General features: G+C 50.7%; 1 protein-coding gene across 2 annotated transcripts in view; it reads right to left on the bottom strand.

Moving 5' to 3' along the window:
* SEPTIN5 (septin 5) overlaps window positions 1-15,963 on the bottom strand; it is a 42,310-nt gene that overhangs the window by 15,789 nt on the left and 10,558 nt on the right. Inside the window, exon 3 of one of the 2 annotated variants that reach the window (XM_030959291.1) lies at window positions 5,947-6,010. The exons of the other annotated variant lie outside the window; for it this stretch is intronic. Within the exon in view, the coding sequence (XP_030815151.1) occupies window positions 5,947-5,961 (15 nt within the window). The 5' untranslated portion in view covers window positions 5,962-6,010. The remainder of the gene's footprint in view (window positions 1-5,946; window positions 6,011-15,963) is intronic. 2 annotated transcript variants of the gene reach the window in all.

Genomic DNA, 15,963 nt, shown 5'->3' with positions numbered 1-15,963 from the left:
CCATTCAAGCTCTGAAGGCGTTTCAGAATAAGGAAGCATCTGTGTGTTCATTATGCAGATGAACCCAACCCAACAACAGCCCAGCACACCAAAAAAGTTATTCAAATCTCACATCTGGGTTCTGAACCTCTCTATAAAATATGCCTTCCAGCTTTTCTGTGCAGCCATAGAAACTGAACAGGAATTCATACTAAGCAGACAAAAGCTCCTAATTTCATATATCACACCATTCTGGAAAGCGGGGGGTTAATACCACAGTCTGTATAATGAAGTGACAATACCACAGCATGTATAATCAAGTGACAGGAGATGACAGCACTGGTGGTGCTGGAGGAACCTGTCCCTTGCCTCACGGGTTCCTGAGCAGCATTCTGCTCACCAATGGGAAGGACACAGGCTGCAGCCATACTCCTGCCTTGCTCTCAGCCAGAGCTCCTGCTGCTTCTCTGGGGTCTGCAGGACTCCAGCAGTGACTCCACAGAGTGCCAGAGCAGCAACGCCTGCCCTGGTCACCTTGGGCCACAACCCAGGGCCTCCACCATATACCCCAAGTCTGGCTGACACCAGGGTCTGTTATAAGGTACTGAGTCACTATAAGGTCCAGTGGCCTCAAGTCTGGGAGCAGCTGTGAGTGTGCAAATGAAAGAAGAGGGGAACCCCCCAGTGTTTTATCTACACTGCCATCCTATAAGCTGATGGAGGATGATGTCAGAAGTCACAGGCACAAGGTCCTAGAGGCTGATACAAACAAATGGAAGAGAACTGGGAAACACTCCTAGAGCAGGAAAACCCCTGCCATACAACAGCTGTCATACCACACGCATGAAACCCTTCTCCAAACCACCCTACTCTGCCAGCAGCATCCTTAATTACACCCACTGAGTTTTGTTCCCAGTTGTTTCTGTGGGTGGCAGTCAAGCAGAAGGCCTGGACTGAGATCCAGGTGTGGCAGGAATTGCCACTGCTCAGAACACGTCCCTGTTTGGCAGCTCTGCCCTCCCTCTGCTGCATTGCTCCATTCCCCAGGGAGCTGACAGCCCTGCATTGGTCTCCCTGCTCAGTGGCAGGTCAGGCCATGCTCATGACACCTCTTCTTCCTCCCAGATTCACCTAATCCTCGCTTTCCAGGACTGGAGCACTCTTCCACCAGGGTCTGGAACAGGCACATGACTGAGGAGCAGTGACAGCACCACGCTGCCTGCTCTGGGCAGCAAGAGCAATGGCTTGTGGCACACCCAAGGTGCATCCAAACCTTAAGATAACAGGAGGTTTCACCAGTCCTTCCACACCATAAACCACAATAGCTGCAAGCAAACCCTCTCCAACTCCAATGAATTCTCATGGCTTGGAAAACTCTTGTCTGAGAACCACAGGCCACATGGCCACCAACCACAAGCATCTTCCAAAGGCACATGGAGACATGCTGTGTCCCCACCAGCCCACTGCACCAAATCAGAACATTCTTTTGGGCTGGGATCACAGATTAAGTCAACAACAATTTGGTTGCGACAAAACCACAGTGTTGTTCATGGCCCCAGGATCTGTGCTGACAGTGCAGAGAGGAACAAGGAACGACTGTCTCCTGAGTGCCTTGAGCTCTCACACATCACACATGCTCTCAGGACTGGCAGCCAGGGAGGAATTCCAGTCAGAAGGCCATGCCTGACAACTCAGAGAACAGATCAGGAAAAGAAACAGAAGAGTACGTCTTGGCTACAGAGATCATAAGACTGAGTGGCCAATGCTATGGCTTCCAAAATGCTGAAGGAAATTCAACTGGTCTCAGCCTCTCCTGCCCCTCCTAGAGACAGGAGAGATGCTCATCTGGCATCCTCAGAGTCACCAAACCATAAATGACTCCCTTGTGTCCCTCAGATGTGCCGCGTGGCACACCCAGAGCTGTTGGCTCAGGCTGGCTGTGTCCAAACTTCCCAAAGACATAGACTTAGAAAAATGCCCAGTGTAATTCCTGGCCTGCTCCTCCAACAAAAAATCTGATGTACACCACCCTTAAAAGAAAAAAAACAGAGGACATCTCGTGAAGCATGCAGCAGAGCTCAGCAGGGAAAAATTTGGCATTTCCAAGACCTAGAGTAAATCCAAAGTGTTTACTTCCACTGGCACCTCTAGGCTCCTCTCCAGGCAGGTGCTCACAGCAGCAGCTCAGGAGTCAAACTGGCTGCAGGATCCAGGTTTCTGAGTGTCAGAGCAGACAACCCCAACCTGCCCAGCCCCAACCTGCCAAACAGTCAGCAAAGGCAACACAGACTTGGGGTGCACCAAGTCCTTCCCACCTCATAGACCAGCTCTTTGTCAAACTGTGACAGCAGAGACGTCCTCCCTCCACCTGCAGGGGAGCTATTTCCTGGCAGAGATGCTGGGGCTTAGGGACTGCAGCGCTCAGGCTCCATCCTTGGAGCATGTCATGGAAGGAAAAATCTTCAGCCTGATCCAGACAGACGCTCTAGAGCAGGCAACAGGGTCCCACCAGGGATGCACCCAGCCAGCCTGGCCTGCATGGAAGAGTGGTGAAACTGCTTATCCATGGCTTGGCAGGGTCACACAGTCATGTAATAACAGCATTTATGTTTCTTCCTCTGAAGCAACTAAGCTATTTTCAGTATTCCCCACAGAAGGGAAGTTTTCTTTCTGGCTGTTTTCTAGGATGAAGGGAAGAGCAGTTCCAGAGAAGCTGTTTGCTCAAGCTGAACAGGAGCAGCAGCAGGCAGCAAAGCCATTCCCAGCTTGGACCAGGGCAATGGAGGATGAGGAACAGCCAATATCCTCCATGCAGGTGCATAGCTGGGAACCTCTAGGGCTCAGTTACCACCTTCTTCTCCTGCTGCCTCTTCTCCCACTGCAATGAGCATCAGTGCTGACTTCAGACAGATGAATCTCACGGGTATTGCAAGGTCTGAACTCTGCTGCTCCATCACCAGCAGAGCTGCATACTCACCCTGAGGCTCCTGCTGACCTGATCCAAGGGAAAAAAGCCTTGCTGATCTAAACTCTGATGAATAATTTAAATTCAAACTTGCAAGCAAGGCTCCATCTAAGTGGTTTCTGGGAGCATCAGAGCCCTGACTCTTTAGCCAGGTTTCATGCTGTGATGATCAGGAAAAAGCAAGATACCAGACAAGGAATGCAGAAATTCAAAAGCACAGAATTAATCCTCTGTATGTTCAGTGCCACAAGCATAATCTGCTCAGCAGCCAGATCTCATGTTTTCTTTTACCTATCCACAGGTCAAACTTTTAATTTCCGCTCAAGGATCACTGCTGCTTTGGCACATAATCCCTCCAGAAATGTATCAAATTCTGTTTCAAAGGTATTTATGCTCCCTGCTTCCTCTTGAAGTGCCTCGTGCTTCCCAAGAAGCACTGTGTGACTCATGCCATGCCTCCACTTCCAGCTCTTAAAAAGGAGCCACGACCGTAATTTGCCTCCTGCTTGTTTAAACTCGTGACTTGCTCTGGAGCGAGTTCACAGAGCTTCTCACACCCAGCTCCTCATTTAGGATAATCTGCGCGATAGAACAAACTGGGCAGACGTGGAGCTGGCTGGATGTCAGCCCCTAGGTCGCTGCCCGGATGTTTCCCCGCAGCCCCTCGGTCGCTGCCCGCTCGCGTCCGCGGGAGGAGCCGCGCTGCGGTACCGGAGCGCTCCGCGCGAGGGAGAAGCCGGGGCACGCAAGGGCCGGGTCCGAGCGGGGAGAGCCCCGGCGGCTTCCCTGGCCAGGGCCGCACGGAAATCAGCGTACAGGGCACACCTGCCACCCTCGCTGCTTCCTCCCATTTCGAACACATTCCTTAGCACAGGACAGAGGGTTCCAAATTTAGCTTGCTAAGACAGAAGGAGAAGCCGGGTGGTGCAAGAAGGTCTGCGGCAGTCTCGGCACTACTGCTGCTCATCTCTCCCTCCGATTCACCCTCCAGCTCTGCAGCACAGATCAGACTTAAACAGATGCCCGACCTCTCATCTCAAAGCTACAGCTGGGAACACCAGGGAGAGGTAGAGCAGAGCCCTGCCAGCCCTTGGAAGCCAGGAACAACAGTGTTTGGGAGACAAACAGGTACACATTCCTCTGGGGCACAGAAGCTGGCTGGGCTGAGAGCAGTTTGGTGAAAAGGATGGAAAAGAATGGTGATTTATCCTCTGCAATGGAAAGGCACTGCTTCTTCCAGCTCTCAGGCTCTCCATCCAAATGACAAGAACATCAGTTTTGGAAGTTCTTGGTGCATGTTAACATACATGAATAGGAAAATGTTGGGACAGGATCCTACAGAAGGTGCAGTTTAAGTTACAGGTAGTGGTCCCAATCCTGCGATCCTTACTCACCGAGTAGTCCCTTGCAATAGAGACGACTGCTCACGTGAGTAAGGGATGCAGGATCAGGCCTGTCTACCAAAGAGGCTGAGTCCTGAACCAGAGAGGAGCATTGTGAGACCCCTACGCCTGGTCCAGCAGGAGTTAATCCAAGGGCATCACAGGGGAAGACGGTCCAGGCTGGGGCACCACACCTGCAAACAGCACACTGAGCACAGACCATGGACAGCAAGGTAGTGGACAACAAAGATGCTCCACTCAAGCAGAAATTCTCCTAATTCATTCCCAGTTCACCTATCTCATGGATACTCCCAGGTCGGCCAGGAGATCTTTCTTAACCCTGCTGTCCTCCCAGCAGGCTCCCAAAAACCTTATTGGGAGAATGAAAGCCAACTGTCTTGGGACAATTCCCAACCTTTATCTTCCACCTACAATTAACATAACTTTAGGAGTAGCTGATGCCCACAAGAGAGGAGAATAAGCCCACTCAGCTCGCCAAATAATTTTTAATTCCATTAATTAAGGGGGGAAAGGCAGCTCTCTATAGCAACTTTCAGTTCTGGGAGGCACCCAAGGAGACAAAAGCTGGCCTCAGACTGTGTGAGCAATAACCCTGAAAAGCTGCACAGAACAGAGAGGTAGAGGCACCTTCTCCTTCCTAGGGGGTCTCCTGCAGGTCCCTGATGAAGGACTCAGCCACACACCCTCCCTCCCTGCTGTCAGATGCCTCCACACACTCAGTAATGTGAAGCAGAGTTCTTGTGCACCTTGAGGCAGCAGAGGCACACTGGGACCTTCACCTTCCTTCCCACCCTCACCCCTGGGCTTGCAGCCCAGCCCACCTGACAGAGATGAGCCTGCTGAGAGGGAGCCATGCACTCACCCTCCTCCCTTTGCACAGCTCTGCCTTGCTCCACCTCCATCTCCACACAACACAGCTGTACCTGGCTGTGAAGGGCTGTCCCTCGGAGCCCAGCACAAGCCAGTGTTCCTGGAGAAAGCAGCTGTGTGCCTTCCAGTCTGCCCCAGCTCGCTGGGATGTGTGCTGGACCATCTGCTATCCCACAGGGGTCCCCCAGGAGCCTGTTTCCCAGCCCCACCATAAAAACAGTCTGCAAACGTCACTGCCCACATCAGCCTGCCCAGGGCTGGGCCCTGTGTCAGGACCAGCATCTGTCTTTGCAGATGGATAATTAGATTCCCTTTCCATTTCCTTTCTCCTCCTGATGGTTTCTCTGGCTGGCAGTTCCCCCGCAGCTCTGCACAATCCAGCAGCATTAGTCAGAAGGAAATTTTGCTCCCTTCCTCCCCAGGATGTTGTTCTTGGTTCAATATGAACAGCAGAATGAGCTGCTTGATGATTTGAGTGCTTCATTGCAGTAGCATTTGTCCTTTTCAGCCTGGCAAACACAGCTTTCCCTCCCATAGCTGCACCCTGCCCCCTTTCCCCAGGTGACACAGAAATCACAGTGTGAATTCAATGAGTGATGTTGTTGGCAATTGGAAGCAATTAGCTAATCAGAAGGAATATGCAATCAGCTGGACTGGGGTTGCAGCACAGCTCCATTTATGAGCAGTGGTGCCAAACACTCCTTTTGGGCAGGGCCTAAAGAAGCGTACCTGGTTCTCAGCCATGGTGTGAGATGCTCTCAGAAAAAGATCATAACACCCTCCTGCAGGAAACCTGAGGAAGAGATGGAGCAATGTTGAAATTGGGGTAATTTAACACAGATCTGTATCTCAGCTCCCAGAGAAGGAGAGGATTGTGTGCCCAGATGAAGCATCCAAAGAGATCCTCACTGAGCATACAAGATCGTCTGTCCTCCCCTGCCACGAAGAAGTGGCTTTCTGGGAAGCAGAACTGATACCTCAAGCCCTGATGGTTGCACAAGCATCCCCAGGACCTGCAGAGATGCACAGACACATGAGTTCCACCTGACAGAGAGAACTTATCCTGCTGGGATCCACAACTTTCCCACAGTTTCCCCCTCACAGGAGATGTACAGACTGAAGCTTTCAGAGACAATCTGTCAATTCTGTTCTCTTGTACCCTGTGACATCCTGTGTTCTCTCTCCATGGGCAATGTCCTGAAACCATGCAGAGTATGGAGCTTACAGCCCTCCATTGCAAACCATCAAGACTTCCAGCAGCTCCACATCACTGCCTGGGCTTGGTAGCTTCTATTCTGCACATGGCTGTAAAAACCAAACTGCTGCCTGCTCCATGCAAGGAGCTTTGAAATGCCTTTCAGAAGATTCCAGGAGCTTGCAGCTGCCTCCCTCCCCTGTGATCCAAGCCAGCCCACTGCTGGCTGCCCACCAAGAGCTGGATGCAGCGTTACCCAGCTGTGCCAGGCTCACAGGCCACGAGGCTGAGGCACTGCAGCCATGGAACAGTCAGTGCCTCCTGCACCATTTGCAGCCTGGCTGGGCTTGCCAGGGCCTGGCACACACCGGTGCCCACGCTGGATCATGGTGGCAGTGAGGTGTGGTGTTCCCAACGGGCATCACAGCCCTGGCTGCCCAAGGAGGTCCCAGCACAGCTGTGGCACCACCCAGGCAGATCCAGAGTCTGGCAGTTTGCTGCATGAATGAAGAAGAGAAGGTAAGGGCAGCAAGGCAGCTGGGGACCAGGATTTGCCTGTGGTTTTGCAGCCATCCAGCATTGACATCGGCTCCTTGTACCCTGCCATCGCAGACACTGAGGCTGTGCCTGGGGGCAGCTGTCAGAATAATCAAAAACAGAGTCAAGAAATGCTTTCCAACACCTTTCCCTCCCCTTCTCAATCACCTACTTGCTCCAGCAAACACCAAGCCTGGTTGCACCTTTGCTGCACAATTCACTGCTTCCCTGAGCCCTGCAGTGTGACTGGAGAGTCACATCTTATGTGATGATGGGAGAAAACTTCAAGTCACTGAACATCTAAATCAAACTGTGCTGTCAAAGGGAATTTAAATAAGTTTCTTTCAAGCTTAAGAGTAATAGTCAGTAACTGCTGAATGTTGCTTCTCCTTATCAGGGAGATGTTGACCAGTAGGGCAAAAATAAGACTAGTTAGTCTGAGTTTGTAGTAAAACAGAGCAAAGAATTTTAGATGAAGAATTATCTGGCTCGGAATCTCAAGCAGGGATTGTGTCAGATACTAGAGGGCTCCCCATGCCCTTCCATAATACAGGTGTGAATTGCAAGGTCTGGAGCCCACAATCAGGATGAACCACACAGATCATTTACCAAGACTGGTAGACACTGATAGGTCCTGGTAGCTCTGCAGTACCCAGATAAACACCCTGCCTGAGGCTGCTGCAGGACACAGCACAGTTTGCCAAGGCTAGAGGGTCAGCTCAGCAATCTTGGTGCTCTTGTGACGGGGGGCAGTAACAGACACCCTAGCACAGAGCCAGGAGCCCAGCACAGCAGCCTTGTATGCTTCAGTCCAGCCCCAGAGTTCATTAGCAGTTTTGCAGCAGTGAGAGATTCCTGCTAACCACTGAGATGGAGCCATCTGTTTCCATTTATGTGCTGGCTCACAGGAGCAGCTACACAGCAAAGGACTCTAGAGAGGGTTTGCTCTCCTGGGCTCACAGGGAGTGAACAGCCAGCCAGTTGGGACAGAGGCTGAATTCACCCTCCTCAATGACCTAATACCTCCCTTCTGCAAAATGAACATCTGGGAGGCACTGCAGCCCTCCCCCTTGGATTTTGTGACCAAGCTCCATCATTAATCCACCTACAGGCCACTTCCCTGAAGGCACAGAGGACTTGCTCCCAAGTGCTCCCACGCCAAATTATTGCTCTGCATGGCACCACAGCAGAGGAGGGGTTGATAAAGCTGTTCTCATATCTCTTGGCCTGCCCTCCTCAAAGCCAGAAGGAATCTGCCACTGATAAGCCAGGATCCCTAAATTAACAGCTACCAGGCCCTGTTTTTTTCTATATATCAGGGTCCTGCAGAAATCATGTTATGCAAAGAAATCTTTACCCAGACACCTTTTCCATGCATTCATTTTTGCATACATGCTGCTTGGGCAAACCATGTACCCAGCCCCACAAAAGAGCAAAATGTGCTAGTGGTGCCTGTGCAGCACAAAAACATGGAATGGGGATGAAAATGGCAGCAGGTGCCATGGGAGAATCTAGGCAGTTTCCAAAAAAGGCAGCAGGAACAAAGGGATAAAAACTGGGGACACCCTGTGTGGAGAGGGCTACAGAAGTGTTAGTCCTGTCTGGCACCTGAACTTTGGGAAGACTTTGCCACCTTCCTTTACCAGTCACACCTGCTTGGGAGGGAAAACAATCTTCTTGCTCAACAGGAGGTTTCGTACTATAAAACAGATTGCCTAATTCTTGACAGTTTGTGTTCGGAAACTACCCTTTTCCTGAGCTTGCTACTTCCTCTCTGAGCACACTTTTTTTCAGAGCCAGAAGAGACATTATGCTCCTCTCAGCCTGCCCATGGGCCCTGCAATTCCCTTCAGAGATTCCTTCTGTTTGGAAGATCTGGTGCCTGTGGTGGACTCACAAAAACAGCAGAGAGCAGCAGAACATATCCTAAATTCTCATTTCCTTCACAATAAAATCTTCCTAGTCTTGACTGGAGAGAGCAGAACTGACTGTTCCTGGAAAACTCTTAGGTGAGAAAGGATGGAATATCAGGACATAGCATGAACAAAATACAGCAACACCCTGTGATGCTGCAGTAGCAGCAACTGCCTGGACAACACTGCCACAAAACCAAAATCCTAAAACATCCTACACAGCTTCATAGAGGGATCCTTCCCAACATGATCTTGTCTTACTGCCCCAATCCCATCACCAACTTCTCTGCCCCACTGTGGTTTTGGTTATCTCAGCTCCAACCATGCCCCTCTGCAGAGGGCAGTTCTGGATCACTGGGCAGCCACCACCGTGCTCAGTCCCACAACAACATGGCACTGATGCTGCAGACAGAGGTGGGAGAGCAGCCAGACCTCAGGTCCATTCTCAATTGCTGGAAAAGAGCATTCTCTAAAGTGTATCCTCCTGTAGCTCATGTGTCTGGTCTAACAGCCCGAGCACAGGAGCTTCCCTTGCTTCTCCAATCTGCCTTTGCTTTGCTGTCACATATTGTCAAGCTGTCCCACTCAGCCCTGCTCTGCTGAAATCTTCCCAGGAGACATTTCTCCTCACAGCTCCAGGTAGAGTGACATTGCCATCCTGGTCCATTACAGCCCTGTCCCAGTCACCCTGAGGCTGCTCTTGGGGACTTGATACATTGCAGGGATCACACACAGCTCCAGGCCACAGAGCACAGGGCTGCTGAAGCTAAGAGACCAGGGGAGCCCTGCCTCCTGCAGCTCCCAACCACCGGGCAAAGCTGTGCTCAGGCAAGCAGGATCTGCTGCCAAGACCTCCCCCAGTGAAGGAAGAGCCAATGACTCTGTCCTGCATCAGGGGAGGCCCTGAGCAGCACAGCAGGGCTGGGCACAGAGCCCTGAGTTACCATCCCAGCTCCAGAGCTGACAAACCTCCCAGCAGAGCAGTGCCTGGTACAAAACCTCTTCTGTTCCTGGCACACGAGCCTGCTCCAGGCTGCTGCCAGGACACATCTTTACTGTGCCCTCCTGACTTCAGCAACAGGCAAGGCTTGGGGATAATGGTCCCTTTCTGGGATGCTGCTGGGGCTCACACACAGAGGCTGCAGATGCAGGGGGCTGCCAAGGTCCTGAGCCCTGCAGGCAGCCAGCACTGGCACTGTGCATCCATCACCACTGACAGCAGCACAAACCTCTCCTGGGGCTCCTCTGACCCAAACTCCCCCTCAAAGACATGGCAGAGCTCCTCTGTAACCCAGCCAGCACCAGCCACCTTCAGTGTCATGGGCACAGCTGTGGGATGCTGAGCAGAGAAGAAAAAAGGGGCATTTTTAACACAAAATACCTGTTTGTGCACTTTGGGACTGTTTCATCACATACAGGCATGGAGACAATGCTGAGGCAGGAAGGAGGAAAGTCTGCAAACTCTTGTCCCCACTGTAACATGGTCACAACAGGATTCATTTTCAGTCCCTGCTCCCAGTGCAACAGGGAAGAGGGGCAGGAAGGCTGGAGAAAGTCTCCTGCTAGATCCCATGAATGGTTAAACTCTCCCTATTTAGCAGTGGTGGGAGGGGAATTTATCTCCAAGCAAGAGTCTTGATGCCACCTGGGACAAGGCCAAGAGAAAAGCAAATTCTTCCAGTCAATTTATTTCCTTCCAATACTGCCTACCCACCTACAGGGAGTTTCTGCAGCCACACAGCCACAGAGACATGAGAAAAGACTGCTTTTATTTTCCCAGCCATAGCCTACCACAGCCCAGCTTCTCTTCAGCTTGAGCTGGAGCCAGAAGACAACTGAGCTCAAGGGGAAGTGGCTGGACACCCCCACACAGCTTGTGAGGCAGCACTTGGAAGCTGTCCTTACTGAAAAACATGGACATTTACTGAAGTCCAGAGCTGCACCTGGCAGACCAGCTCCTGCATCCAGGATAGAGCTGGGTTTGCTGGACTCCAGCAGAGTCCAAGGACTCCAGGCTCCAGCTGTGCAACAGAAAATCTTGGCCACTTCAAAATAGCAGACATCAAGTCAGTAGGAAGGGCCCTTTTCCATGTCAGGAAGCAGAATTATCTGGTAGTTTCTGCAAGTAGCATCTATGGTCTCTTGTGCTCCTCATCACTATCTGGACCAGCAGCTGACACTCCAGCTGGCTCCCACCCCATGCTCCAGATCCTCAATCTTACAATTTCTCAGTGACATCATGGGTCCTAAAAAGCAAAACCCCCCAGGAGGGCTCTCATCTCCTTTGCTGCTGATCCACAGGGTCCTCAAATTCAAAGAACCCAGCAGAGACTCTTCCATCCATGCTCATACCTTCAGCACCTTTCCACACAGCACATGACCACACTCAGCTCAGCACCCTGCAGGACAGGGCTGGACCTCTCATCAGGAACTAACTGCTCTGATATGTGACATGTCCAGCTGTGTCTTTCAGACTCTGCTTCTCCTTCCTACTTCCCCCCCACTCTAGCATGGAGAAAGATGAGAACAGAAAGATAAAAACCCCCACAGCCATCACCCACCTACCAGCCCCTCACACAGCTGTACAACACTGGGCAGGAGGCACAGGGCTCTCCTGGAGCCTCAGCCCTTGCCTGCATCTTTCAAACCATAAGCTCTGGCTGGGTCTCCAAACACTGCTCCACCTCAGAGCTGGAGACAGATGAGGTCACCTCCAGTCTGAAATCACTTCCGTTCTCAAACTGCTCCCAAGACTGTGCCACAGATTGAAAAGAGTGGGATGGGTGGGGAGGGAAACCCAAACCAATGGAGCATGTTCCTCATTAAGAGCTCAACACTTAATTTATCTCTGCCTCCCAGTCGACTGCCATCCGAACCCTCCACCCTCCCTCCTTCCCCTGCAAGAACAAATCTGGCAGAAACTGCTTTGAATTAACAGCAGGGTATGGCACAAGCTGCACAGGACTACACTCAACCCCCAAATCCCCAAATCCAAACCCAAGCAGAGCAGTGGGGAAGAACCACAGCTTGGTGTTGTCAGACGAGCCCAGCCACACTGCTCTGCCTTGTGCCAGCTCCAGCTGCAGCAGCCCAAGTCTATCTCCCCAGACACAGGGTTGGAAATGGTTTGTACTGGCAATGCAGCACTGAGCACCAGCCCCACAGCCCTGTGGTTTCTCCAGCACAGCCCCATTCTCCACTGTACAAGTGGCCACACTGGCCAAGGTGGGAGCAGGATTGTCCCACCTGGATCAGACAGCACAAATGCCTGAGGAAGCAGACTGAGAAAGGAAAATGAAAATTAAAGTCACCAGCATGGGGGAGTCGTAAGGAAAAGAGCCCTGCAGTGGCCACACTCGGCCAGGAGAAAGCAGACTGACAGTTCAGTGGCATTTCTTTAAAAACACATTGACCACAGATGAATCAGTGTCTCACTGCTGGAAGCTCTAACCTGACTGCAGCACCCAGCAGTGCCTCAGGCAGTAACAGCCACCACATATCACTGTCATACACACAGTCATGGGTTTTTCCCTTCACCCCAGACTTTGCTCAACACAGGAAGGCACCCAGGTTTTGTGGGTCTTTTCCAGAATTCCCAGTCTCACTGCAATGGCAGCCATTGGATGGGGCCATTTTGTCAGCAAATACAGCTTCTGTGATCCATACCCTGTATGGAACTCAAGGCAGTTCACACATGCACATGGCCTTGGCCTCACTGGTGACACAGCAGCCACTGGCACAACCCCACAGGGTGATAAGAGCTATTGTGAATGCAGTGGGTAGAGTAACAAGGGGCAGAGCATGCTGGAGTGCAGCTATCGATCACATGCTGCATCATTTTAAACTTCCTTCAAGCAGATGGAAGATGGGTTGTGTGTGCTGCCAATCCTGGGATAGTTTCTTTGGATCACACAACCTTGGGGCTGAACAGCAGGAGAAGTACAGCATGACTGCATCTCCCAGAGAGCACTTGGTTCCTCAGCCTCTCTCCAGAGGCCAGCCCTGGACAACAACCAGCCAAAACTGCAATGAAACTGAGACCTTTTTTCCTTGTGGGCTTCAGACCTTCTAGAAGCAGTGGACATCTGAGAAGGGAATCTCTCTCAACCCCTGGCACAGACCTGGGCTGTTCAGGTAGCTCCTCTTCAGCATGGACTAGGAATAAATACACTGCAGGACAAAGAGATCTCAGCAGAGGAGGCAGCAGGCTGTTCCCACCTGGCTGCACTCCCACCAGCTTCTTTCTGCCAGTTCTGGCTTCCCACCTGTAACTCAGTAAGATGCCAGCAGAAGTCATCAACACAGGGAAGTGACTGTCCAACAGACAGGCTGCCTTGGTGGGGAGATGAGGAACCACAGAGCTTCCACACAGCAGTGCCTGTGAGTCCCCAGTGGGAGAGCTCCAACAGCAATGAGTGGAGCAGGGAGTGCTTCACACCCTGAGAAGCACCAACCACGACATGGAAGGAACAGGTCTAAAGTTGAACATTTGTGCTAAGGGGAATCCTGAGGTTCAAGTGCCTCTGGGAAGCTTTAGTTGTGGCGTGATTGACTCATAGGGGAGCAGAGCCACTCCTTCATCAAAGTATGCTGTGTCTCCCTAAAAATCATGGCCTCCAGACAGAAATGCCTCTAGACAGAGCTGTTATATCCTGGGTTCAGTTCCACCACCTCTGAGCACAGAGAATTTCACTACAAACACCCACACATGCCCTAGCTGAACCCTTAAGGATCCAGGGCTGGTGAGCACTAAAGAAGAGTCATGCTCTTTACCGTGCACCCAAACACCCTGGAGAGCTTCAAACCATGTTCTCTGTCCCCTGCAAAAGATACCAATGCTGCAGAAGATAAGAAAAGATCTGCAAGAGCAAAGCCTGTGTGAGTTTTCCATGCTGTGATGAGTCTGGGTGAAGCAGAGACAGGCACATGGGAGCATAAGGCCTCAGGGCAGTGCCCTGCCTGGCTCCTCAGCCCTGCATTTGTCATCCAGAGAGCAGAGTGCAGTCAGCTCCACACTCCCAGGGAGCACATCCCTGTGTCAGGGCGCAGAGCTGGAGCACAGGGGTGATCCCAGCCACAGAGGGCCCGTGCTCAGCACACAAAACAACTGCCAGGCACACAGAGCAGTCAGAAAGCAGCACAGCCACTGAGATAAACAGTGACTGTCCATGAGCCAGCTCCTGCCAGGGAGACACAGGAGAAGTCTGAAGGAAAATAAAGAGGACAATTTTCAAAAGAAGGTGGGATGTGCTTAAGAGATTAATCTGCAATGGAACATCTCTGCTGAACAGATCCCTAAAATAGAAGCAGCACTGTAAAAGTTTCAATTCCAATACAGAAACCAAAATGTTAAATGGGTCTGTCACTCCTGAGCACAGCCATGATCCTTTCACAGAGCTACAACTCTCACTGATTTTTTGAGGCAAAGATGAAAGGGCCATTCAGAGCAGCCTGGAACATACCTCTTGCAGTATTTTCCTTCAGCAAACCCTTTCCTGGACCTAATCCATGGACCACAGCACATGAAAGGCAGCTGTAAGCCTGGCACCAGGTGTGTAAATGCCGAGGCAGCAGCAGCAGCCTCCTCATGGGAGATGGTGAGAGCTCTTGCTACACAGCAGCTTAGATCAGAGAGGGATGGTGGGGGAACAGCAGTGACAAGGCTGCTCGCCAGAGCCTAATTTATAAAAATATAGGAGGTATCTAGCTCCTCAGTTTCAAAGGAGTTAGGCACTTTCATCTGTATTAAAAGAAGGCTGTCCCTTGGTTCCTATTATTGCAAATTGCCTAAAAAATTTGCCTTTTAAATAACTACATTGTACAAGTGGCCTTTGTGGGAATGCTCATGTTTCAGCCTATTGCCTTTCATCTCCACACCACCGACCCAGACCAGAGGAATGTGTCAGCTCCTTGGTTAATCCAGAATGTGCCAACAATTTCAGAGGCACTGCAAGCAGGATCACTTCATTTGTGGCAGGAACAGCACACATTCCTGGACTGGCACAGTGGGAAACCGCAGGGCTGTGGCCCAGGAGAGGCTCCACAGACACCACTGCCATGCAAACACTCACTAACTGCCATCTTGCCACAAGGCCCCAGTGAGCTTCATACTGGAATAAGAAGATCAGAGTTGCTGTGATCTTACAAAAAAAAGGCACTGGGTTTTCAACCTAACTCTGCAATTTTGGCAAATCTCACCACTGATAATTCAGTATAAAATACTGCAGCCAGACCAGGCAACACAATTTGACCAGGACAGATGTGGAATACAAGTATTGTCCTGACAAGATCTCAAGGATGGTATTTTCTACTGAATTCAGTACTGCCATTTTGCCTCTCTCCTCATCAAAAATTACAGCCTTAGGAACAAACCTTATCACCCAGCTGGACTGCAGGAGACAGACACTACAGTCATACATCTTGCAGAGGCTTATTAAAAGAGAGACATTCAACAGTGCATTCCCTGCACCACCTAAAATCCTTTCCAACTTAAGATAACAATTTCTTCCCTTAAAAACTGAGAGAGAAAGCAATCACAAAAGGTTAGTGTCCCATGCTGAATAACTACTGTCCTTGCATCAGGACCACAGCCCAACCATTGAACAGAGTTCTCCATAACATCTGTTCTTTGCTGATAATATCCCTGTGACACTGGTCTTTGCTGCTATTTCAGTCTTGATTTCCACTGTATCCAGTCAGAGTCATCAATATACTCTCTACTTGCCCTGTAGAAAAGCCATTATCAGCAGCTCAATAATAGAGTCCTGATTGTAAGGAACAGATAATGGTGGAATCCTCCCTCCTGAGAATTTTTCTGTAGAATTGCTGATTTCATGAATCTCTTTCTGGGCTCATCTGAAAATAACAAAAAAGGTGAAGTACATGAGATGTAAGATGAGAGATGCTAACATAGCAGGCACTGGAATAGCAGAGTTCATGAAGATGTCACCTTTGAGATGATTACATTGGATTTCTAGAAGTCAGAATGAAACCAGATTAAAAAGATATTACAGAAGACAGAAAGTCATTTGACTGTAAAAGCTGTGGCTGTTGGACACACAAGGGGCAGCAACACGCAATGTTAGAAGGAACTTGGAAGCA

This window comes from Camarhynchus parvulus, chromosome 15, assembly GCF_901933205.1.
Source record: "Camarhynchus parvulus chromosome 15, STF_HiC, whole genome shotgun sequence".
Lineage (NCBI taxonomy): Eukaryota > Metazoa > Chordata > Aves > Passeriformes > Thraupidae > Camarhynchus > Camarhynchus parvulus.
This window is presented reverse-complemented; position numbering and strand designations above follow the sequence as displayed.